The sequence below is a fragment of the Anastrepha obliqua genome, chromosome 3, assembly GCF_027943255.1.
Source record: "Anastrepha obliqua isolate idAnaObli1 chromosome 3, idAnaObli1_1.0, whole genome shotgun sequence".
Classification (NCBI taxonomy): domain Eukaryota; kingdom Metazoa; phylum Arthropoda; class Insecta; order Diptera; family Tephritidae; genus Anastrepha; species Anastrepha obliqua.
In genome coordinates, this window is record NC_072894.1 from 19358606 (window position 1) to 19386172 (window position 27567).

The 27567-nt window shown below is 38.0% G+C and overlaps 2 protein-coding genes across 3 annotated transcripts in view; one reads left to right on the forward strand and one right to left on the reverse strand.

The window, feature by feature from the left end:
- Positions 1-27567, reverse strand: part of LOC129240135 (UTP--glucose-1-phosphate uridylyltransferase) — a 55053-nt gene that overhangs the window by 8427 nt on the left and 19059 nt on the right. For both annotated transcript variants that reach the window (XM_054875676.1, XM_054875675.1), the window contains exon 2: positions 31-217. In XM_054875676.1, coding sequence (XP_054731651.1) covers positions 31-217 — 187 coding nt within the window. The remainder of the gene's footprint in view (positions 1-30; positions 218-27567) is intronic.
- Positions 4503-5965, forward strand: LOC129240136 (uncharacterized). Its single transcript, XM_054875678.1, has 3 exons — positions 4503-4709; positions 4770-5125; positions 5214-5965. Exons 1-3 carry the CDS (start codon positions 4553-4555, stop codon positions 5802-5804), a joined length of 1104 nt encoding a protein of 367 aa, XP_054731653.1. The 5' UTR covers positions 4503-4552; the 3' UTR covers positions 5805-5965.

Genomic DNA, 27567 nt, shown 5'->3' on the forward strand with positions numbered 1-27567 from the left:
AATTACAAACACACACACACACGCACTTACCTTCTTGCAGAAAGCGACCAAACAAATCGATAAATCGCGCCATTTCCTTCTGCGACTCAGAGCGCTTCTCTGCTGATGCAGTACGCAGCAGACGATCCAAATCATTTTCGAGCGATTTCAGCGCGTCACGCTTGGTTACCTCGTGGAATTCTTTCGAGTCTGATGGCGCTCTTTGGTGGCCACGGACCTGAAAAAAAAATTATTATTATTATATTAAAAGATAAAAATAGTAAAAAATTAAAAATATTTAATTAACTCCATTGAATTGATTTCGAATTCGTTATCAAGTAATGTAATGCACAAGAGCAAACTGAATTGCCAAATTTGAATAAAAATAGAATTAATCTGAAGAAATTTATTAATGTAAAAACAATTGGGAGAGTCGACGTTATCAAATAATTGCTCAGCTCAGCGCAGCGTACCCTAATAACCTCGAGTAAAGAAACACAGTTTCATAATTTTCTCGCACATACAGTCATGGACAATGAAATGGTCAGCGATATTTTGCCCAGTTTTAGCTATTTTACTTTCGTTTATTTATTTTTAATTTTGTATATTACGCTTTTTATAAAAGTTGCAGGGATTATACAACAAAACCTATACGAAAAATTTTTTTTCTAACTTTTCGCAAATATTATGAAAATTCTGCAAATTTTCACCAAAAGTCCACAACTTTTTAAACAGAGTTTTTAGCATTATTTGTGGTATGCAGTGTTATAGACCATACAATTTTAGTATCATAAGGTGCATGTTGCATGTTACGAGGGGGGTTCAATAAGTACCCGTACACCATTTTTTTAAACAATTTTTTTTATTTTTCAACATAGTCCCTTTTTGGAAAGATACTTTTCTCCCAATGATCCGGCCATATTTTTAACCCCTCCAAAAATTGGGTTTGACGAACTCTCCAAAATACGCCTCCGTCTCGACGATGACTTCCTCGTCTGAACTAAACTCTTTCCCGCGAGCCATTTCTCCATGCAACAAGAAAAAGTCGCTGGCACCAATTCATAACGCAATTCATGCTGTTTTGGCGGCGACAACTCCGGATGAATGTGCTGGCGCGTTATCGTGGTTAAACAGCACCTTCTTTTTTGTCAAATGCGGCAGTGCCTCCTTCAATTATTTGTGAAGGCGGTCCAATAACTCACTGTAGTATTGTCCAGTGATCGTTCATCATTTTCTAAAAAATCCATGACGATGACGCCGTTCGCATCCCAAAAAATCGTCACCATGACCTTTCCAGCCGATGGGACTGTCTTTGCCTTCTTTGGAGCAGATTAACCGGGAGAAATCCATTGTTTTGATTGTTGTTTAGTTTCTGGTGTGTAATGATGAATCCAGGTTTCATCAACGGTGACAACTCGACGCAAAAATTCCTTCCGATCTCACTTAAATTACTCCAAACACTGCTTCAAAGTTATCAGCCGCATCCGCTTGTTGTCCACCGTGAGCAAGGACAAATTATGTGTTACAGCCGGCATGAAGTTGGAGCAAGCAGCATAGGACGATAGCGCGCACGGAACGGCTTTTCATCATTTCATTTTATGCTGACATTCGGATGTTCACGGCGAAAAAAAAAGAAAAAAAGCAAATCAGCCCTGTTCCTAGTAGAATTTGTTTTTTGCAGCAGACTGAAATAGTTTTTTCTTTTTTTTGAAAGGCTCATGCGTGCCATATGCCGCTATCCATCGAATTCACTCAGAAGGTAGGGCCAACATCAGACACTTAACCGGCTATCAGTGAATTTGAAGGATTCATCAGCTGATTTGTTGACGTAGCTCCACTGCTGTCAGTCAACGGCTTGCTTACGGCAAAACTGAGGTTGGGTTGGTGATATAAGAAAAAATCAACGTCTGTGAAATCAGCGGGCTGCCGAATCCTCGGTGAAGTGGCGGCAATTTTTCTGGGGATGACCAAACCTTTTAATGTATCATCCTTGGTTCGAGCGTACGCCGCAGCTTCACACGGCGACACGAATTCAAGAAGTCCAATTCTCAATTACTCTATAATGAATTTTAATAATGGTCGGGGTTTAGTTTGACTTTGAGGTCATCGGTGCGGGTTATTAGCATAGACGTCCGACTTCAGAAAACCTACAGAAAAATGTTTACCCGAGCCAAACGCACGATCTTTACGAAATCTTAAAAAGGCAACTGTTAAAATTGCATGATATTCTATTCATTAGTTCGTGAGTTGAACAACGGAACAAAAAGAATTTCGTGTTTTAATTTTACGCTACTTCTTGATGTGAAAAAATACCGATAAAGCAAAGCAATGGCTTGCAAAGTGTTAATGGGACTCCGCTCCATTAGAAAAAACAACAACAGATGGTTTGCTGACTTCAACTAGTCGTCCACGTCTACTGTGGACGTCCATATGAGGCGGTAACACCAGAAAATATCAAAAGAATCCACAAAATCGTTTTGAATGATCAAAAAGTAAAGTTGCGTGAGTTAGCTAACATCGTAAAGACATAAAAGAACGTGTTGGCTGTTTATTACATGAGAGAGCTCTGTTTTTAAAGTGGGTAGGTGCCGCCTTTGCTCACTGATTCTGAGCAGTGTTTGGCCCATGTTAAAACGTCACTTCATTCCGGAATCAAAACGATCGTCATCTGAGTGGATAGCGACTGGTGAACCACGTCCAAAGCAGCCCAAAGCACAACAATCGGCTGGAAAGATTATGGCCTCAGTATTTTAGAATGCCCGTGGTATAATATTTATCGACTATCTTGAAGAAATACCATCAACATTGAATACTACGAGTTATATATAGCGTTATTGGTGTTTGAAAGCCGAAATTGCAAAGAAACCCGCAAAAGGGAAAGGAAAAATTTTATTTGACAACACACCGAGTGTCAAGTCAATCAAAACTACATGAGTTGAGCTTCGAATTGCTCCAACATGCTGCGTATTCCCCACATTTGGCTTCCAGCGACGCAGGCTATACCCAGACCTAAAAAAATGCTCGCTGATAAGAAATGTCGCTCGAATGAAGAGGTTATCGCTGAAAGTGAGGCCTATTTTGAGGCAAAAGATAAAACGTTCTAAAAAAGTGGTATTGAGATGTTAGAGCGGCGCTGGAATAATTGGGTTGTTCTTGCTGGAAATTACGTTGCTGAATAAAGCTAATTTTGAACAAAAACAAAAACGTGTTTTCTTTGCAAGGGCCGGGACTTTTCACCCATGTGTGCGATGTTAACACCGTCCCTACTAGAAAACCCTATATCGTAAAGTGTCAAAAAAGAGCGATTTCGAAAAGCTAAAAACTATTCTACAATTAATTTAAAAAGATGATTTTAAAATCAGAAAACGTTCAACAATTAAAACTTAGCTTAGCAGAAAAACTTTGTTGTGGAAAACAGATGGAGAGGCAGATCTACAAGTGTCTGTAGCGACAGCCATGCTGTGCTCATGGCGTTAGACAGTCCGCCAACCACTTCAAGGGTAGTCAAGTCCTGTAAATCCAGGCTGAATTTTGTCGGTAGACATAATAGCCTAATGCTAACATGAGTCCCGGAACACGTGAGTAACGCGGGTAACGAGATCTCTGACTCTTTAGCCAAAATGGGCTCTGACGCCAAGCCCGTTCTACTACTCCCTTCTGCAGCTATCAAAGCCACGGTTAGCAAACGGGTTACTTTAACCCACAAGCGAGCTTGGCAGGCTTAGAGAGGCTGCAGATGGACAAAACTGATGTTAGCTGTCATGTCCGACCGACTGTCGCAGTTCCTCCTAACACTAAGCAGAGAGGAGCACTTTCTATGGGCAAAGCACATGTAAAAGGTAGGCATCTCAGATAGTTCACTCTGCCCAGCATATGGAGAGGAGGGTGAGACAGCTAATCACTTTCATCAGTGCGTCTGCCCCGCCTTCTCTCGAACCAGGCTTAAGAACTTTGGCACTGATGTGTTAAGAAGCAACCACCTTGGCTCCTTGGCACCACAAGATCAGATTTCTTCGAGGGCCGAGTAGATTTAAAGAAAATTAAAAAGATAATCCGAAAAATAAAAAGCAGAAAAACACTCCAAGTGTTATAAAGGCATCGTGCCATTTATGATGACTTTTGTTTGGTGGGTTTCATTATAAAAACATTACATAAATTATGTTCAAACGTATAAAAAATCTGTTGAGCCACCGCGACGTCTCGACGCTATGAAAAAGCAGCAAAGCACTCAAAATTTGTGCCGAAACAACCTTATGAAGACACAATAAAAAAAAAGAAAATACAACGGAACGCACTCATGTGACAAGTCACCTACAACAACAACATAATACACCTTGTAAACTCATGCGTTTAAAAAAGATAAATTAGTAAGGGAACAGCAACAGAATTGCAACAAAAGCAATCATAATTTTAGCATTAGTGAGTGTGCCTTTGCGTGGCGAAAGTAATTTTCTAGACTAACTGCAATTCGCTTACCAAAACGGCAATAAGAAATTTAGTCTTGCATGCAGAGCGAGTACGGCTAGATTGTGAATTTGTGTTTTCTTGTAGAAACTGTAGAAGAAAATTCGCGATGCATTATACAAAAATTGGATGCTTGCAAATTTTGCAAATCCTTGCGTTTTTGCTCCTTGTCAATGCAAATGAGCGAAGCCAACCGAGACAGGTTAAAAAACGCGGTGTTGTGGAAAATGTTGGCCAAAGTTTAAAGTTTGCGGGTCAAATGTTTGGTAAATAAATTCAAAAAACAACATACGAGAGTAATTTTCTTCAAAGTTTATGGTACACAGGTATCAACACAGCTGCTGACGTGGCAAATCTAGTAGCGATGGCATTTGCCACGAAGAAGCCCGACTTTATGTCAATGCTCAAACAACAACAACAAACAAACGATAATGACAGTGAGACAGATGCATCGCAACAGGACACTGAGTCGCAGGAGCAGCAGACGTCGAGTGGGAAAAACGAACAACACCACAAACAGCAGCAAGAAAAAGACGAAAGTGACGAGCAGCCAAAGCAGCCGCCCAATAATTTAGATTTCAGCACCAGTCGGTTCGTAAGAGGAGTTTTGCGCATGATTGGTTTCGATGCCACTAAATTGGGTGCACTGGCCATAAATGCGTTAATTATGATTGCGCAGGCGGTAAGTATCACGCGCTTACACAGGGACTTGCATGAATAGCTTCAGAATGTGTATATGTATGCTCCTCTATGTATCTTAACGAATTTAGATTGGCAATGCTTTTACGCCCGCAACACGTACCAATGATGGCTACTCGCCCCCTTCAACGCCCTATGACAACGCGGACGAAGGCGTACCAGAAGCAATGCGCAATAGTGAGCAGGAGGCCCATCAGCCACGCGCTTTACGTGAAGGTACACCAATCGATTGGTATTTGGAGAATCCGAATGCGGAGATGCGTCGTATGTTGGACAATGCATTGAATTCGCAGCTCACAGACCGCATTGCGGAAATGATTGAACGTGTAGAGGAGCAAGAAGGCGGACAGGCTGGTTGTATTAAGTTGCTGATGTGTAAGAGTTCGCCCATTATTTGGGGCATGCAAAGGTCGGTGAGTGAGCGTGTAACGGGAAATGTGGTAAACACAACGGATGAAAGTGCGACGACAAGAGAGAAGGCGAAACCAAAAAAACCATTTTCTACAGAAGTTCTATTTGCGCATTTTCCCACCATTGAGGAGTTTCGCGAACATGGCGCTATTTGTGACGAACGGTTTGGCAAGCAATGCAACATAGATAAGGATGATGATGATGATGATGACAGCGATACGAAACAGGCAAATGAGTCGAAGAAGCAATAGCATGGGGAGTTGCAATTAAGTTAAGGAAAGTTGGCAGTAAGAGTAGTACATCCGCCGCAAATAACTACTTTTAATAGTATTCAGCTGTACTCAGCAAAACTTGCATACTCGTATTATTATTGTGTTTTACTAATTTTTTAAGTGACTTAATCCCTTAGGTATCAACACATTTTTTGCTCTTTCAGTTTTGGTGTTTTTTTCAAAATGTAAGAAAAATCCAAATTGTTTCCTTTTAGTTACATAAGAATAAATGAAATTTGCAGCTTAATAAAAATAACTAGAGTAGAAAGAATCTTTTCAGTGATATTTTGCTATAATTTTTGGTTGTCGCTGCAGAAGCCAAGCTCACTTGAACCATTCATTAATTTTAATCCGTCCATTTAAGTACCAAACAACGAAAAGACGAAAAGCAAGGGAAGGGTAATCGAGATTTTTAAACAATTAAAAATTAAGGATGATAAAACGGAGTCCTTTACCACTGTGTGTTGCTAATAAGTTATCCGTAGCTGTATGCCCATTAAGGTTGACCGATAATGTATGGATTTTTTTTTTACATTTCTATATATTTTTTGTAATGACGTAGCAATTAAATACTGCCTTTATAAGAATTAATAAAATCGCCATATATTTAATAACTTCTTGCGCAGAGCTAGGCATCAGGCAGACATTTAAACTCTCTAACTACTGAAGTATCTTTCAAGCTATAGAAAAGGCTGCGGAAATAGCATTCGCAAAGACAACAAGCAACTCCAGAATAAATATGTGTATACGTTGACAATCAAGCGGCGATAAAAGCTATAAACTCATACGAAATTTCATGTAAAAATGTACTAAAAATCAGAGAAACCATAGAGAGACTAACCGCAGACAGACGGTTACACATCTATTGCGTATCCGGATATAAGGGCATTGTAGGAAACGAGATTGTATAAGTAGATGTGATTGCCAAAAGCGCTGTTTACATACCATTTCAACAAGAAAACCACATACTGAAACCTCTAAATACGATAAACAATGTCATCGTTGCGGACATAAAAATACGCATAGACAAGAGGTGGAAAAATCTTGGCAGTTACAAAACCCCTAAAATCCTGTACCCCAGAAAGCAGAACTATCGTAGGTTTACTGACAGGTCACAATTTGCTAGCGGCACATGCATACAAGATAGGAATTACAAACAACGTCCATGTTCTTGCCCTGCGTTAGCTAGAACTAAATTGAAATGCTAGGAGTTCTGCAATATGAGAAATTATAATGCCTCTTGGGGTTAGAGCTTCATAGTTTACTTAGAAAGAAACGTAAAGGTCTAGATCCGTCTGGTAACACTAAGGACCAGCAAGGTCTACTTAACCTATTACCTTCTTAGGATAACGGTTTGAAGTGTCCCCTGCCTAATCAATTAAAAAAAAAAAACGAAATTTTACACCGCAGTTAATAAATTTCATAGGCTAAAGATTTAAAATTTTATCTTTTTATTGTAACTTGTTTTTGTTTGTCGTACTAAAGTAAAATTATAATAATTTTCTTAATAACAATAATGCAAATAATAAATAATAAAAAAACGACGTTCATCTGCCGCGAAATATTTGAAGAAGTCGAATGCGTTCACAAATAAGTGGATGCAACGGCATAACGAAGTTAAAAACGTTGACGAATTCCCCGGACGAGGCCCAAGAAAATACATCTCCGAAACAAGATCAGAAAATCATTGGTTTGCTTGTGACGAAGTCGAACTTATCGTTGTGTGGAACTGAAGCAGTTTTAAGGAAACGGGTTAATGTATCCAAAGACACGATTCGAGAACGTTTACCTACAAAAGACCTCAAGTTCTGGAGCAGATTAAAAACCACCACTACTCTCATTATCACACTTTGATAAAATACTTGCATACTCCATGGCTAGGGCAAATAGCTTGGGCGAGTAGTTGCTACGTCGGTCCTGGTTTGCTGTTGATAATCGACAACCTCCACAAACTGATAAGCATAAGGTTAAGTTTCATGTTTGGGGCTGCTTTTCCGAAAGAGGGTTTGCCGTTTATTTGTGTTTACGGCCAACTTGAACGCAGTTTTGATTATAAAAATTTCCCAAAAAACATTATTACCATCAGCTACGAAATGTTTAGAAGAACTAACCAGTCCAGGTTTTTACGAAGAAGGCAACGATTCCAAGCATCGAAGCAGAAGGTGCGTAGAGTGGAAACAGCAAAAAGATACTGAAATTTTGAATTGATCTTCAGTCGCCTGATGACAACCCTATTGAAAATGTTCGGGGAAAAAGTTAAGCAAAAACTCAAAGGAAAACTAATATGAACAGTTATCAAGGCGAATTCAACTGATTTGGAGCCAATTATCTCCAGCCAATTACTAGCGCAGAAATTGACACAAATTATGATTCATCAGATTTTGCTACCGCTACCCTAGACTTTAGAATAGAGTTTAAGGTAAAGTTCCCACGTGAAATGAATGCGATTTGAATTCAGTGGTCAAAGAAATACCTCGAAACTTCCAAGCCTTTTCGCCTGAGGAATTGGAATATCAGAAGTTCTCGGTATAAGGGAAACTTGCAGGATAATTAAAAACCATCCACAACAAATATCACATAGTCAAGCAGCCATCTTAGGTTTAAAGAATGAAGAACTTAATGATTTAGCGCGCATGACAGGCAATACTCTCATCTGGGTACCTGGCCATAGGAACATAGAAGCAAATCAGAAAGCTTATGAACTGGAAAGACAGGGGACATCCTATTATGAATCCGAAGAAATAGGATGTCTCCAAGGCCTGCGCTAAAGGGAGACTTTCTCGCTATTCCAGAAGCAAGCCGTTAATAGATGGACTAACACATACCTGCGAAATAACTAAACAAGGGAGACCAAGTTTCAACAAATCCAGAAGTGACAAATTGTTAAGAAAGTCACGAGCAGACACTTTCAGAATTATGTCAACAATAACCGGTCACTGACATTTGGGAGAGCATGCCCGGAAGCCAGGAAGATGAGGTGGCCGCACAACGATAGATGCGGAAGCTGCAATCAAGAAGAATCAATATCTGTGTGAGTTCCCAAGGTTGGGTGCTCTATGACATATTTAGAATGCTGGGGAAATTCTCGATGATTAACTTGAAAGACACTGCAAAAAAAAGAAAATAGACAACATAGGCAACTTCATAGTTAAATCCAGATGGTTCGATTAATAAAAAGCAGTGGTTCTACAAGTGGTCGACTTAGATGTTATCCTTGATCCCAAACCCAGCTGGAGACCCAATGTACAATACAGGGTGAAGAAAGCTAATATGGCACTTTACACGAGTAAGAGAATGTTGGGTAAGAAATTGGGTCTTCAACCAAAGTTATCCTATTGATCCTACACACCCGAGTCTGGTGGCTCGATATGGAAAAGAAATACAACCAAACCAAGCTAAACAAGATACAAAAATCAGCATGTATCTTAAGCACAGGAGCACTTAGCACCAGTTCTACTGAAGCGCTTAACGTGCTAATACATCCGTTACCATTAAACTAAAAACAATCGCAACATACAACGCGGTGAGACTCAGAGATATAGTAAGCTAGACAACATGATTGTACGGTTACAGCAAGATCCTTCTACATGGACCCTCAACTGCTACAACAACAACAACAACAGGGATCTCACTGCTCAAAAACAAAGCAGACTTCACAATGACCGACCTCAAGAAAGACTTTACGGTACGTTTTCCACCAGGAACCGAATGGAGGAAAGGGAAAGTGATTGGTAGATTCAATGTCGAAATCTACACTGGCGGTTCTAAGATGAACTGTGGTATGGAAGCTGGTCTCTATTCGGAATCGCTCAACTTATCCAAATCAATTTGACTTCCTGACTATGCCATCGTGTTCCAGGCAGAACTATTAGCAATCAGGGATGCTTGCAAATCACTGAAACACTACAAAGAAATTGGTGCAAGAGACAAGCATCCAGACAGTCAAGCAGCTATTAAGGCCTTAGATTCCAATTCCATTTCAACCAAACTAGTTTCACCGTGTAGAGAGGAACTAAAATTGCTTGGCCATTTGCTTTAAATTACTCTGATGTGAGTTCCCGGACACAGAAAATATAGAGGGTAATGGGAAAGCAGACGAGCTAGCAAGAAAAGGTTCGGCACTAGACATAACAGTCCATTCAATAAAATAAAAACATCCATTCCGTCACACTACTAAGCTTTATCCGAAAGAAGGTGGCGGCAATTAACTACAATTACAACAAGAAAAACATGACCGTCGTGCAACATCCAAAAGACGAACTAGCTGTTAGGATACTCTCGCATAAACATTTCACGTTTTACTGCAACCCTTACAAGTAATTGAAAGGTAGGGGATCATGCAGCCAGACTTTCCTTATGAATATGCTCGCGCAAAAAGTTCCACCGGGCAATCCTAATTTGGCACCCAATAATATCTTCCTATTGACGCTGTTGAATAATGAAATACAAGAACAACGTTTTTCGACGCCTGAAGAAATGATTGATGCTTTCATATCAAATGTTTTGGAATTACCTTAATGAGAGTCAAGCGCAAATAGAAGCTTATTTTATTTTATTTTTATTTGTTTAACTTAAGTAGTAACCGTCACATAATTCATATTCAAATAATTACCCAACTCTGACCTCTAACTTCATCTATCCGCTCGTGGAAGTACTTAAACAAAGGGCAAAAGAAAATATTGTAGTAGATATTATAAATACTTGCCACTCACGGGTAAATAGGGTAAATATGCGTAAGTTATTGTTTTAATAGTAATTACATTGCCTAAGGCAAATAATTACATGGATTTGTTTTTTTTTTTTTGCACTTCATAAAGTAGATAAAGTAGTCAAAGCTTTTAAGTACTCGACAAATAAGGATACTTTTTCAAAGCTTTGGAGATTCAAATATTGACTTCGAAGAGAAAAGATGGGGAAAACATAAATTAGTTTCGTTAAACAACATTTTTGTTTTTTACTTCTGGCAGACGCCGTAAATGTGTAAAGTGTGCTGGTGCTTCACCTATAGACCTTTAGTCGACAGATTGTGAGTACGATAACAACTTCTCGGACAGTACAAAAATATAAAACATTTCCGTCAAACGATCTGCCATATTACAAATAAAAATCAATTTACAAGCTGACTTAACATTGGTTTACAAGAACAAAAAACAGTAAAAAAACTATGTATTATGTACTTTTATTGCAACGTATACCACACAAGAAGATAAGAAAAGTCAGCTTAATCTATTTGATTCTGTGTTTACTGATTACTTATTCGTATTTCAGTATTTACTTATTATTTTGTTATTACAGTAGTTTACAGACTAGTACAAAATATAATATTTGACATTGACTTTTCCAAAGCTCAATATAAAGGGTGGTAATATCAATTTTTTTGTTTTTCTTTTGACAGCTGAAATAACATCCGCTATGTCTTAGAAATTTAGTTCGATTTCGAATGGACTAAAGAACCGTTGAAGATTGAAGATTCAGAAAATTGTTGAAAATTCAGAAAAATCATCTGTCCAGAAGGAGCCTACGTTCACTTTGGTGGCCATGTTAACAAAGGGATTTATTGCATTTGGAAATACGGACGCATTCACAAGCAGGGGCTGTTAGGTGCGCATTTTCGTCGGGCGGCAACACTGGACGATTATCACTATTATTTTAATTTTTTTTTTTTTTTTGGAAATATGAAAGGGGTGTCTTTATTACATTTAATAATGAGCGTTAAAGCGCCCTATTAATCGATTTTTTTTACTTTCCCTAATTGAAGAGGAAGCAATATTTGGTTTCAACAGAACACCGTTACGTGCCACAAGCCAACCTTATTTAGAAGCCGCGATTTCACTCATTAGCAGGGTTGGGCATAATGCACTACAAAATAAATGCAATAAGCGTTTCACTACTTCTTCAGTGGTAGTTAAAACACGAATTTCATTATGATTATTCTTTATCACTGAAAATCTTTAGTGGTACTTAAAATTTTTAAGTAAAACAACACTGCTTCTTGAAGAATAAAAGTAGGATTATATGAGCTGAAGCAGTATAAAGAAATTATAATTTTGAGTAGAAGCTTCGAAGTAATTAGACCGCACCAAAGCGGTGCAAACCATCATCTATCAACGTTCAAGTACAAAATTACTTCGGTTGCTATAGGCCCCCCATGGGAGTCTATAAGTATACGAGGTGAAGTCCAAAATAAACAACACTGAGCTAAAATAGAAACGACAGTAGATTTGTTCTGAAAGTTTCGAGTTTATTTATACAAAATAGTCCCCTCTGGTCTCGATACACTGTTTTGCGCCATTTAAAAGCTTTTCGAAAGAATGTTTCAGGTCATTGACTGCAATATCCTTCAGGATGTCGGTACAAGGCTTCTGGGTGGCCTCTACGGATGTGAAACGTTTTCCTTTCATGGTCAAATGCAATTTTTTGAATAAGTAGAAGTCACAGGGAGCCATATCAAGCAAATACGGTGAGTGTTTGATGGTTAAAATGCGATTTCTAGTCAAAAAATCAGTCACAAAAGTGGATCGATGACATGGTGCATTATCATGCAATAAGCGCCAGCTTCCTCCTTCGTGGTATTCAAGGCGAATTCGACGAATGCGATACAACAAACGCTTCAAAACGCCAAGAAAATTGCGTTGAGGGTTTAGCTCATTGGCACGAACTCCTTATGAACAATTCCCTTGGAACGGTAAAAACAAATGAGCATCGACTTAATATTTGACTTCTCCAAACGCGATTTTTTGGGTGCGAACTCGTTGAAACACCACTTTTCATCACCGGTTACAATATTGTGAAGGAAGTTCTCGTCTTTTTTCGCCTCTTTAATAAGGTCTATTGAATGTTGAATTTTGAGCAATTTTTGGTATACAGTTAACTTGAATGGAATGAAACGTGCACAGACCTTTCGTAAGCCCAAATGATCAGTTAAAATGCGATAAATCGGTAAACGATAAACGATTTGGTAAACCGATTTTAAAATAAAATTTGATATTAGCTCTTTGTTTGAATCTCATTTTTGTACCGATGACACCAACATCCCAACCCTTTAGACGCAATAACTTCGCTTCCACTGAACCGAATGTCACCAAGTTTTTAGTAGAGTGAATGTTTTACCTTTCAAGGTTGAGCTTGTAAACTCAAGTAGAAATTAATTTTTTGTTTTATTCAGATACGTAATAAATAAATACATTTAGAAAATACCCTTTTCTATTTTTTTATACTTTCATTAGAAGAAAAGTTATAACACTGAGAACTTTGATTTTGCGAGTGTGCCTATTCTTTTTTGACTCACTGTAACTTGCAACGCACGAGTTAAAAAGATGGCCCCATCAAAAAAATTTTTATGACGTCAGTCTTGTTTTTTTTTAGACTTCATCTTGTATAATAATTTTCATCCAAAAAAAAAGAAGTTATTTATAAAAATTTCGCAGGTGGATTTATTTTAATCTCCTCATCAAACTCGAGAAATGATGTATTAGCACTTACGGAAGGCCGCAACTACTTTCTTTTCCTAGCGGTTGTCTTTTAAACTTTAGGGGGTTTGCTTTAACTTTATCTTGGACATCATCTAGAGTATATGTATGAGTCATCACTTTCCAGCAAGACTTAGCAAAATTTTAATTTGATAACGGGAATGATGCAAGAATTGCATCTCTGGAGTCAGAGTAAAAGCTTTGCAGCAACATATTTTGTGCTCTTCGAAAGAAGTCGAGAGCTTCCGCGATAGATTCACATTTTTTTTTTTCAAATATTCAATTTCTTCATCATTAAAGGTATATGCATAGTTCACTTAGCCTGTTTTTGACTTCTAGAATTTCGAGAGTGCCAAATAAATAGTTCTGCTGTTGACACCAAGACGTCGTGATTTATTTCGCTACATTGACTTAAGGGGTTAGGGTAGTCAGAATTTTCAAAAAATTGAATTAATTTTTCTTGCATTTTGTTAAAGTATATTATCTTAAAAATATTGTGTGAAAATTTGAAATGAATCCGACAAATACTTTTCGAGTTATTCAACGATTACCAAAGGGCGCTCGGACGCTCCGGAGCGTAGCTAGCAGCAGCAAAAATCGAAGGATTTTTTTCCAAAAATTTCGATTTTTTTAACAATTAATTGCCGGTTTTTTTCGAAAATCTGAAAAATATTTCCTGAGGGCGCCATATTATTAATTTTGAAAAAAATCTTCGATCAAGCACAAGATTATCTATTAATAAAAGTCGAAACAGAGCAAAAAAAATTATTGAAAATCAACATTTTTCGGGCCTCTGACTACCCCTAACCCCTTAATGACATCGTTTAATTACAGTGCCTTTACACCAAGAAGCATTTTTTGTCGACAAACTGTCACTTTAATAACAAATATCGGGCATAAAATATAAATTAAAATGTATTTAGTTCAAAATCATGATTCCCTAAAAATGTAGTGGTGTGAAAAAAAAAAATTAACTATCACTAAAGGTTTAGTTATAATGCAATTTTTTTCACTATCACTAAAAGTTTATCGATAGTAAATTTTTTTTCCACTATCACTAAATTTTCAGTGATAATGGATTTTACATTTTAACTACCACTGAATAAACTGTGATAGTGCAATTTAGGGGTAGTACGAAAATGCCCAACCCTGCTCATAAGTCTATTATTTGTGAAACGCAATTAAGAATAAATGTTACGCCAGCCACATGAATTCGAAGTGGCCATTGGAGAGATAAGAGACGAACCTCGTGATAATGTACTGAAAAATCGGATAGGCAGAATGGGCTGTGGGATTTCCGTGCAGTCAAAGACAACGGCGAGTGGCGTATAAGATGGAACCATGAACTGGACCACTTTATAATAGCGAAAAATTTTGTGCGGTTCTTCAAAGCTCGAAGACTACGATGGCTAGGCCATACCATGAGAATGAACGCCACGAGAGCTCAACGAAAAGTAATTGACGCTGAAACATTTGCAACGAAAGCAAGAGGGAGACCAAGATCAAGATGGATTGACGAACTAGAAGACGATATGAGGAAACTCAAGGTCACCGATTGGAAGGGAAACAACCAAGGATCAGGTCAAATGGAGACATTTTGTGCAGCAGGCCAAAACTCACATAGAGCTGTAGCAGCAAATGATGATGATGATGATTGGCAAGGTTTACCCTTTCAATTAGAAGAAAAAAATCATTGAAAAATATTCATGCGTCTTTTATTTACGCCCGAATTAGATTCCGAACAAATGGACCACCCTAAAGGGCCCGCTCTGTAAAGTATGCTTATGCAACTAAGAATTTGTACTAATTACTAAAATGTATTATAAACGCAAAAATGTGCAGTCACCTATCTGGCGGCACAAAGCCTAAACACTGATAAGCGCACCAAATCGAAGAGCGCGAATCGAAATGGGGATAAGGAATGTTTAGTTTCGTTTTATATGTACGAGTATAATTTTTCATGCAACCAGTTTTCATACTCAACGTACAATACGCTCAATTACTGTAGATGCACAGTTTGTCCATTAGTTGTTTGCGAAAAGAAAAAGAATCCTATTAACTCATTTTTAATCTTATATTTTAGCAGCTAAATCTTCTTTCCTGAACTTTTATGATATTTAAGGCCAAAAAATTGTTAAATTCTCAATATACCAGTAAACACATAAACATCCAAAAAGCAGTAAATGCTGTGCAAGTTGTTTTACATTTTTTCAGTTAGGACGCGACACCCATGGTGTTGTTGTTGTTGTAGCAGGGCTGAAGGGTAGTCCGCTAATTATCTGAATGGTCAACACTCGTCAGTGATTTTTCGAAACCAAATATCTAAACAGAAAAGGATAAAGCAGGGTTTTCCGCAGGATGATGTCTTTTCTCTCTTGTTTTTCAAATTCCACATATCGAAGCTACCCCAGCTACCATAGGGAGTCTCTCTGGTCTCCTACGCTCACGATTGCACGATAATGGCGACGGACAATAACATTGATGGCCTGTGCGCCCAAATTAACAATTACCTCACCAAACTTTCTCGCTTTTTCGCTGCAAGGAATCTACAAAGTCCACGGCGATCCTCTTTAAAACCTGGGCAAAGAGGTGAAACTGTAACTCAATGTCAAAGTCGACGCCATACCATTCCGACTGTTAACAACCTTGGGAGTAACCTTCAACAGTTTGCTCTCCTTTTCTGCACACACAACCGCAATTGTCACTAGAGTTCAAAATCGCTACAAGGTCTTCAAATCGCTTGCCGCTAGCACTTGGGTCAAAGACAAAGAAATGTTGCAATCGATGTTCAAGGCAATTGGCCGGCCAGTTCTAAACTACGCTGCGTCTTTCTGGTCGCCTGCAACTAGTGTCACGAAGTGGATAAAGCTTCAGACTTGCCAAAACACTGCTATTCGGACAACGACGTGTTACCTCTTTATGTCTCTTTTACAACACCTACACGACGAGGCACAAATGCTACCTATAAAGGAGTACAACAAACTGCTCAGCAAACAGTTTCTGCTAGGGTGCTACCGTAAGTTTCACTCAGGTAGACACCTGCTTGAGCCTGAGGCGCCTCCCAGGTACGTCAGGAGGCACCTCATTAATTACTCCGACGAGATCCAGGACAAAATTAAGCGACAACAACTCGACCGGACAGCGATTAGACAGACAATAAACGACATTCATCGGGAGACCCTTACCACCATCTTAAGCTCCCGACCCGCGAATGCCTTTAGCGGAGTCCAACCACCACCTATAACAGACGAAGAGCTCCAGTGTCCAGAATTGACCCCGACATATCAAACATATGTCCAGCACGTGAAGGCACCCCGCACGATACTAACCACTTTTTCACATGCTCCATCAAACCCACTCATCTAATACCCGTCTCCCTCTGGACCCAACCAGTCAAAACAGCAAGTTTGCTGGGCCTACCGTTAGATGAGTTAGACGAAGACGACCGGTGATTTACATTGCACTGGCAGAGTTTAGTATTGCTGCTACAACAGCAACAACGCGACACCCTTCAAGCTAATGGCTTTATCATACCCAAACATTCGCAAAAGATTTTATTGAAACATTCCATAGATACTCCTTAATTTCGGTCTTGTAGAACGATCTTTTGCACTTTTTTGATTGCCCTCAGAAGGACGGCCACTGCACTTACTTAGCATCTTCAATACTGCTTCGACCACGTTTGAAGTTCGCAGCCTAGCAATTGACGGTTAAATCGAAAATGCAGACGTAGAATAGCATTTATTCACTACCAATTTTTGGTCCCTACAGGAAAAAATTTTTAATCAATGAAGCGAAACTCGTATATTTTTATATTTCGTAAATATATAGCTCAAACTTCTCTAACAAAATCAAGTGGAATTCGTATACCTTTTTTCCTTATTCACTCCGCTCGGCAGTATATGGGGCCCCACAAGACTATTATATCGTACACGGTTCTAGGCTGTTGTTTTTCTGCCGTTCCATGTAATGCGGGGCCCACCCTAGTGCCATTCTCGTGATGCTATCTGGTGGTTTCCTAAGAAGCGTTTAACCTATACATCGCCACTTTCTGCGTTTGATTCGCCATAGGATGGGTTCCTCATTCGTAGACCCTCACAGCGTGTCGTTGCTGATGGTGTTCGGCCAGAATATTCTACAGATGATGTGTAGGCTTTTGTTAACGAAAGATTGTAGTCTCTGTGTGGTGGTGTTAGAGATCCCAACCATGTTTGACTTCCTTACAACAATACCAGCTGAGGATTTGCGAGCTCGTCCATACTGCATGCATTCACCCGAACGCCGCTTGTTATATTTAGCCTGCAGTTGACATCTTAATCTGTTCCACCGTCTGCCGTCATAGTACAGCCGAGGTAGTAGAAGCTTTCGACAAATTCCATCGAACACCCGTCAACCATTATATGTTTGATTTATTGTGGTTGATTAGATAGCCTCCGGCGTTGTTGACCTTCAGCCCGACAGTGCGTGTCAGCGTGACTATTCTGTCCGCCTTCGCTTGCATGTCACTGAGTTTTTGAGAGACGAAATAAATGTCAGCGACGAAGTCCATGTCCTCAAGATGTCTGGCAAAACTCCATATGATGCCTTTTTTGTGCAGAGTCAATTGGCTGATACGTCGTCTAGGACGATGGCGAAGAGAAGGGGTGATAGGGGACAATTTACGCTGGTCTTACGCCTGCATTGGTGGTGAAAGAGTCGCTGATGTTACCGTTGTGAAGCACTGCCAGTTCGGATTTCTCTGATGAGGCGGATTATCTTAGCGGGACCTCCCTTTCTACTTAACGCCAACCATATACTAATTTAAATATAATAAATTTAAAATGTATGCTAAAATTAAATTTTAGCTTCTCCAGGTGTAGAATTATTAATTTCCTGCGGCATAGAAAAGTATGTATGGTTGGGTATAAGCGTAAGCTGGTAATAAAAATGAATTGGTACAAAATAGTTAGCGATTGTCTGACTTTGGTAAAGGTGGTTCTTCCGGTTAGTAATCTGTAATCTTTTTAATCAGTTAAGCAACTGTACATATTATTTATAGTCATATTGTAGGCGTAATAAATAACTAGAACTAAAATGACTGGCAAACAGTGTTGACATTTCTCTTTAGTAAGGTTTGGCAAGTCATCATGAATCGCTTAACGCCTTAACAACGCTACCAAACTGTGGAAATTTACTTTAAAAAAAAAATTTTGTTCTCATAGAGCGAAATGTCGATTCATCGTTGTTCGCAACTTGTTGATCTTTGTACTTCGACTACATAGAGAATTTTTATATGCCTATAAAATACAGCTCGTGCAAGAATTGAAGCCAAAAGACATGGATTTACCTATCTACCAGATTATATTGGAAGGTTGAATTAGTTTTGAAGGTTTTTTTCGAAGATTTGGGGCTTTATTGTGAAAAAACGGTACAAAATATTTTATTCGAAGTATTGGCCATCGCTAGCTACAACTTTCGCCCATCTTTCGGGCAATTTCCGGATGCCGTTTCTCCAAAATTCTGGCCGCTGCTTGGCTATCCATGACTCAAGCCATATTTTGGCATATATGCCGGAACAAATGATAATCGGAGGGAGCTATGTCTGGACTATACGGCGGGTGGGGTAACACTTCGCAGCCAAGCGTTCCAAGGTATTTTTTGACAGGTTGAGCAACATGCGGCCGAGCGTTGTCATGTTGCGAAATAACCTTGTCGTGCCTTTTTACCGTTTCCGGCCGTTTTTCTTTCAATGCCCGGCTTAAACGCATTAATTGCAGTCGGTAACGATCCCCCGTGATTGTTTCGCCCGGTTGGAGCAGCTCAAAATATACGACGCCGACCTGATCCCACCAAATGCAGAGCATGATTTTCTTGCCGTGAATATTCTGCTTGGCCGTCGACGTTGATGCGTGGCCGGGCAAACCCCATGATTTTTTGCGTTTTGGTTTATCGTAGTGGATCCATTTTTCGTCGCCAGTCACCACCCGATGCAAAAAACCCTTCCGATTTTGTCGCTCGATCAGCAATTCGCACGTAAAAAATCGCCGTTCGACGTCGCGCAGCTTCAACTCGTACGGGACCCAATGTCCTTGCTTTTGGATCATTCCCATCGCTTTTAGACGCTTGCAAACGGTTGATTTATCAACGCCCAATGATTCAGCAAGCTCTTCTTGGATTTGGCACGAGTCCTGGTTTACCAATTCCCCCAATTCCGCGTCCTCGAACTTTTTGGACTGGCCAAGACGCTCCTTGTCTTCGGTGTGAAAATCACCACTTTTGAATCGTCGAAACCAGTACTCACATGTTGAAATCGACGGAGTATGGTCTGGGTAGGCCTCCTGCAGCAATTCACGGGCTTGGGCTGTATTTTTTTTCAAATTGAAGCAGAAAAGCAAAGCTTCCCGCAAATTGCGTTTCGACGGCATGAAAGTTGACATACTCGGAGCACGAAAACACTGCGTTGTTTATACTTCAGCGAAATGAAAGATACTGATAAACAAAGCCTAGGGATGAGGCTTTGTCATGAATATATATTCAGTATTGCCAACGCGATAAAGTGATAAATAGCGCCATCTGTGTGTCACCTTTAAAACTAATTCAACCTCCCAATAATAAAAAAGAAAATGCAGAAACAAAATGCAAAACTACGCACTACAGAAATGCAAATTTTACGATCCGTCGCAAGAAAAATTCGTAAGAAATGAGTCAATAAGGGAGGAAACAAAAGTTACTGACGTTGTTAAACTTATAAGGACTAGAAGACAAGCTTGGAATGAACATATAACAAGGGCACCCAGTGATCGAATAATAAGGATTGCTAGAGATGTGCACCGGGAAGATCTCCAAAACGATGGAAGGAGAGCTGGATATCTACGTCAACTGAGGACACGTAAAATTATTTTTATTTTTATTTTATTATAATATATTATATTAGAACTGTAATTTTAATGAATTTTATGTTTACTCGTGTAATGAAATGTAATTTATGCGTGAAAAGAAAACAGACAGATACCTATAACAAAAGACAAAGAAGAAGAAGAAGAAGTAGTATTTATCTAAATATCAGCTGCTTATTGTTATGACACCATTAATCGATGAGAATAAATATCGCTATAGTTAAGACTGCGGCTATGGTTATTTCGTTATGGTTTAGCACACATCTAATTTAACCTTTAAGTATTTATTTATATTTACCTTCATCTAATTTTTGTTTTTTCTTTGTATTGATCCTTTTCTTCATCTACATATTCGCTCTATCTTAATCATTGTATTAAACTTAATCTAAATTTTATTCATAAAGCGCTGCTTGACACGTCACTTTCGTTGAGTATCTATATTGAAGCATACATTTAGGAGTTATATATACCAGTTTTTGGCATTTGTATCATTTTTTAATTGATTTTTTCGCTTTATATTAAACTACAATTCAGTTTACCTTGAAAATATAATTTAAGCTAGCCACTTATGCACGTCCAACAAATGCGTCTGATTTAGCGGTGCGCGTCGTGCTTTCTCACATTAGCGGCGTGATTCGCGAACATACCCGACGTTAGTGGAGAAATGTCATATCGTAGGTTAGTGGCTAACGTTAGCTGTAAAAGGGATGTAAAGCGAACATGTTCGCCCATTCCGATGTATGTATGTACATATGTATGCAAATTGCATAAAATCTGACCACAGCACATTGTACCTTTACAAACATTCGCTAATAAAAAAAACTTAAATACAAATAAAAATAGAAAACAATAGCAAAATGCGTGCTGAAGCAATATTACGTGAGTTCGTAGTACGTTTGGTTACGTACATATGTATATACATACATAGTACATATGCATACATTGTGCATAAACATATTGTTTATACGACATTTATTCGCAAATGAAAAGAAGCAAAAAAATGTATAAACTTAACTGCTTTGTTATTGTATTTCTAGCGTCTGGATGCGCTTTGGCAATTGCATTATGCAATTCATGTGGGCAGAATTAATTAATTATTATTATATTGAACGAGTGCTGCGCTGCATAAAAACAGTGACGAATTTTCGTAATAAACTGTTGTGCGTGTTATTTGACTAATTAATCGAAGGAAACTCGACGATAATATCGAAAAATATTAAAATATGCGGGTATTAAGAGAAAAGAATAGGGAAAGAAAGTTTAAAAAATATTTTAAAATAATTAGAGTTGTGGTTTTCCGGATTTAATTGCCCACAAGGGCCGTTTACACCATTCCTCTAAATGAAATACGTTAGACGCATCTGCTTTGGTACCCGATTCGACACGTACATGAAACATCTTATAATAAACCGGTGAGTGCATTTTTACCCACACTTATTCGCTTCGCAACTTTTCTAGTTTATAAAAAATAGATCTGAATTGTCCGTTTATTTTCCTAGGTGGAAAAATTTGTCAAATTTGACAGATGTACAATTTTATACGATAGAACAAGTTAAAGTTTACTTGCTTGGCTTCGATAACAATACTAAAATATATGAAATGAGATCAAATGGCAGCTTTGCTTGAAGCTCTTGAAGTACGGCGAAGCTTCAAATAGCGCTTTTGACATTAGCAATTGAACACCCCTGCCGTATTTTATGTATTTTAATTAGCTTTAGCTTCGTTTGTGAATTTTAGGCAGATTAGAAAGTTTATTTATTTACGCTTGTTTTTCAAAAATGTTTGAAGAAAATTTAATAAATGCTATCGGAAAACAAAGATTTATATATCATTCTTGAATTGTTCTTCGTCTCTTACAAGCCTGCGCAAAGCTAACATAAAAGTGCCCATGTTCTTGTCGATCTAAATACTCGTATACATAATTCGCGCATCCAACGCTTTCACCGTTGGCGTGTTTGGTATCTTATCTTGTGGATTTTTACCGTTAACAGAAAAATTTTAATATATTTTTTCGCAGCTTCTAATTAACATCATGATTCAAAAATGTATTATTGAATGTGGTTAACATCTATGTTTCCTTTTTTTCCACCAATCATCTGATTTTTATGACAACGTCCAAAGCGCCCAATTCGTCTTAAAAGTTTTCCAAACCAATCAGAGCAACAACAGCAAGCAAAGCTAGTCTGCATTGGGCCAGCATCTTTAAAATTATTGAAACTTATTTTGATGGATATAATCATCCAATTGAGTCGACAATTCAAAGGTTGATGAAAAAATTTGAAATCGACTGGTTCTGTCTGTTCTGTTTGGCAGATTTTATGTGTAGACGTCATCATGACAGGCATTTTTCACATGTTATTGTTGCTCCTAACAAATTATTGTTGACTCTGAAATAATCTAAATTTGCACATGTTTTTTTATTTTAAAACAACATCTAAAAATAGTTAGATTTAAAAACGAAAAACACAATTATTTGACAAAAAGAAAAAAACAATAAAAACTATGCCTAACTCTTACTGAAGCCATTGTAACGTTGAGAGTGCATGGATTGTTTGTTTACAGTACTAAATATAGTACTAAAACCAATATATAAAATATAAATATGAATTATATGTAAAGTAAGTGGCTTTGGTTACCTCACTTACAAAAACATAAACAGGTTAATGTACACAGATGTTATGGAATAGGCGTGCGTCAAATAATTATGCCACTTTGAGGTAGTCTGCAGGTAGCCTATGTAAACAATATATTTTTGTCAAAAGCTTGCTCTGAAATATTTATTTTAATTTTATTTTTATTTTTTTTTTTATTTATTCGTTAATGTCTAACAAAATTCAGAACAGATATTTAAGATACTAATTCAAAACTGAAGTACAAGTGTTTTAGAACATTTAAGATATATTGTCCTGCTGAAGCCAACGCGAATGATTTTAAAATGACGAAAATTTCTGTAAGGAATATTAAACTGTGTTCTTTCTAGAAAAGCCGGGCAGTCAATTTCGCCATTAACGAGATCAAAGATAAATGACGCTGCCTGAAGAGTACCTATTTTACTTAATTGGAAAAGTGTCATCAATCAACAGCGAGATTCGTAAGACGGTTTCGGATCTGAAAAATTGAGTGAATGTAGTGTGAATGCACAAAAAAATTTTGAACCTTCTCCAATTGATTTATATGGACTGCATAATAAGGTATAGGTAAAATCGGTCGGTATGGCTGTGAGACCCGGCTCATGACAGACTTGCTCGCAAATAAGCTGCAAGTTTTGTCTACAAATATTTAAGAAGTTTATTACGGATTTGTTGACATAGAAGCATCAACAACAGAGAGCTTTGGGCGAATTGTAAGCAGTTATACATCCTGACTGATATAAAGCAAAGAAAGTTGAGGTGGATTGGCCATACTCTTCGAAACGATCCTACAGAAATATGCAGGTAAGAACGCGACTGGAACCAGCAAGGCAGTAGAAAAAAGGACGCCCTAGGAGCACTTGGAAGAGAACTCTTGGAAAAGAACTTAAGACCGCAGGGAAATCTCTCAAAGAAGTCAAAGCCATCGCGAAGGATGGTGGCCGTTGGAAGCATTTTGTAGAGGTCTTATGTTCCATCAGGGAGAACAGAAATTAAGAGGGCGAGAGAAAGAGATGATAAAGTCTCCAAACAAAAGCAACATAATCTATTATAATTTGGACCAAGCAAACGCAGAGTATCTTACACCATGAGAGTGAATAGGTCAGTGAAGTGCGATGAGAAGAGAAAACTCCTAAATCTGTAATGGGAGGTATCAAGAGGGTTTCGAAGCTTAGAAAATGGGATTTCACAAAATCGAAATTTTTTTCTTCACTCATCTTATAGTAAATCATTTCAAGAATGTTGTGTTCAATTTTTAAGTGGATCGGAGCAGAACTCTCAAAGTTATAGCCTTTGTAGGCACTCTACCTCGAATGCGGAGCATCGATAATTTTTCAGAGTCATTTTTTCAAACGCGTTTTTCCCGAAACGACTTCTTAAAATGGTAACTTGTCTGTGGCCATACATTCAAAAAGTTTAGAGACAGCAGATAATTGGGAAATTTGTCCGCAATTTGCAATCTTCGGCTCTTATTGCGGCTTTTGTAAATTGGGGTGACTGAAGTCAGTTTCCAATCATCAATAAATATGCTAAGCTATGGAAAAGCTAAGGATTTATTAAAAATTGGTTTAAAGAGGTTGGACCATAGAGCGACAATTTTTAAGCAATGTTACAGAAAGACCGTCAACATCCGATTGACAAGAATTTTTAGTCTTTAACAATAACTCAAAATGACATCATCACCTGATAGAGCAAGTGAACCCAAGTCAAATGTAGCAGTAGCAGACAATTTCCTTGAGAAATTTTGGTGAATGGCTGCCAAATTTTCTTCCTAAATATATACATCAGACACGAAGTTAGATGTATCACTGACAGAGGCAACAGTAACTTTCTTATAAAAAAACAGTCTTAGAAACACAAGATTTAACTGATTTAACATATCGCCAAAAATTCTTGTGGCCTCAAATTTGTAAATGCATTCTTTATGTAAAAACTTATTTAAATTATGAAACTTATTCCTGTGGAATATTTATATTTTCTTTTGTATTGTTGAAATACTTTTATTATGAAATTGAAAGTGCAAATATCAATGCAAAATATCGAAGTTTAAACGAATATTTTTTAGTTTTCCGACAAACACATCGCGAATATAGGAACTTTTCGTCACTCAGAAAGCAATAAGTTCATAGGCCCATTTTTAAAAACTTTATAAAAATGGACGAACAAACATGACCGAACATATGTATGTATGTACCTACCAAAGAATATTACGCTCGCCGTATAGGCGAGATGAGACCCAACTGAGGCAATTATATGCATCTTAATGGTAGATGTAAATCGTCTTCGAAATTGAAAGAGTAGCTCGTAACTATAATAAAAGAAGCCTCTCAACACTCAATAGCGAATCCTATTGGGCACAAGAATTATAGAGAAACGAACTCAATTCGCCTTGTGTTGAGCACAAAAAACCCTTGCTAATGCGAAAATGCGCTCTAAAAGACTAGAATGGTGTGAAAATATGACAAATTGGTTTGAAGCATGCATTCTTGCACACAAGCGGCAGTGCAATTGGCTTAAATCTGATGTATAATCCTTCAGCTATTTGAAGAAAAAATCATGCAAAGGAGCTAAAACAGATGAAAGAACTAAACAAAACTTGAGAGAAAAAATGGTCTAAGATAAGCCAAGATTCGCCTTTAGCAGCTGAACAATTTTATATGTTTAAAACTTCCTTTTTTCTACAATTTGTAAGTCTTAATGATTAGTTTCAATTAAATATTAAATTTTTAATAAAATATGTGGTTCTTATACATTTTTTTCATATACGAATGAACTTTTTTAATGAACAGAAGGGTAAGGTGGTCAGTGCAAAAATTATCAAAAACCAACGAGAATTTTGAACCAATTGAAACTGTCACTTTCACTGGTTAAAAAGTTCGAAATTTTGTAGATAATTGGCAACATTTTTTAAAAATCTTGTTCCAAGTTGTATATTTTGATTTATATGTATGATATTTTTTTAGAAAATTAATGAAAATTAAGAAAAAAAAGAAAAGTAATCAAAACTCGGGTTAAAATCGGGTTACTAATAAGGCGCAGGCAAATGAATATCTTCCTCTTCTTCTTGATTGGCGCGATAACCGCTTAAGCGATTTTGGCCGAGTTTAACAAAGTCCATCAGTCGGTTTCTTTCTCGTGCTAACCGGCGTGAGTTGGACGCACCAAGCGAAATCAAGTCCTTCTCCACGTAATCTTTCCAATGCAGAGGAGACCTACTTCTGCTTCTCTTCCTCTGCTACCACCAGCTGGTATCGATCTATAACTTTCAGAACCGGCGCGTTTGTGTCCATTCGGAAAACATCACACAGTCAACAAAGAGGATGGATCTTTATGCGCTGCGCAGCTTATTGCTTCATCACCTACGATATTCGCCATCACCAACGTGCAAAGGTTCAAAAATCCTGCACAGAATATTTCTCTTTAAGCTCTCCAAGGCACATCTCATCGGATATTGTCATCGTCCAAGCTTCTGTGTCATACGTTAGGACGGTCATGATGAGAGCCCTGTAGAGTGATAGTTTTGTTCGTCGAGAAAGGAATTAACTACTCAATTGTCAACTTAGTCCAAAATAGCGTTTATTGGCAAGAGAGATTCCGCGTTGCATTTCAAGAATAAACATTGTTATCAGTGTTAATGCTGATTCCTATTGTAGATAAACGAAGTCTCTTACAACCTCGAAATTATAGCCAGTGCGCCGCCTGTTTATTTAATGACAGGAGGTACTTCGTTTTGTCCTCGTTCCCCACCAGACCCATTCGCTTTGCAGTTTGGAAAAGGCGGAAATAACAGCGCGGTTGTTAAGGCCTATGATGTCAATGTCAGCGATTAAGGTTTGCTGGTCGCACGATTTGGTATCAAACGGGTCGGAGAGGTCCTTCTCAATTCTAACGGCGCTGGTGGTATTGAGTCACGTCATTTTGTATAACCGCATTAGTTTTGCGGGGGTACCAAATTCAGACATCGCGGCTTATAGGCAACACCTTTTCGTGCTGTCGAATGCGGCTTTAAAATCGGTAAAATGATAGTGTGTGTGTCGATTCTGCTTTCATGGGTATTTGCCAAGACTAGGCGTATTGGGAATATTTGGTCTTTAGCAACTGCAAATTATTTTATATTTGTCATTACAGTATCAATAAAAATCAAAATCCAGTGCGGTCTCGCATTTATTCTTATTCTATTTTTTTCGTTTTTGTTTTCTCCTCTTATTGCTTGCTAATAATTTGCATAATTTTCAGCAACTAAACCAGAGATGACCAAAAATATGAATGGCTGGCTTATTCATGATCAGCAACTCCGGAATTATGTATAATTTGAAGCTGAGCTGAGCCAAACTTTACACATCGAGAAATTTCAAATTGTTGTATAGTGTTGTTGTTTACAATTTCAAAACATGCCATTTCACCTTTGAAAATGATTAAATCTATAATATTTTATATTTAGCATAATTATAATAATAGATCGCGAAACAACGCGAGCACTTAAGTGACGTTTAAAACGCAAACATTTTGTTACTCTATCGCGTTTCTACGTCCATATGCGCGGAAACACATACACATCCACTTGCTTACTTGCATGCATTGACAAATAGGTACTGTCATAGGAAAATATTTAACAAACCGCAAAATGGCACAGTTTAATTAAAAAAAATCATTAGACACATATGTATGTACAGAAAATTGTATGCATACACATATACATACATTAGGGTGGAGTGAAATTTTTTTAAATCGTTTTTGGTAAAAGTGCAGAAAGTTGGCTTTCAATCCC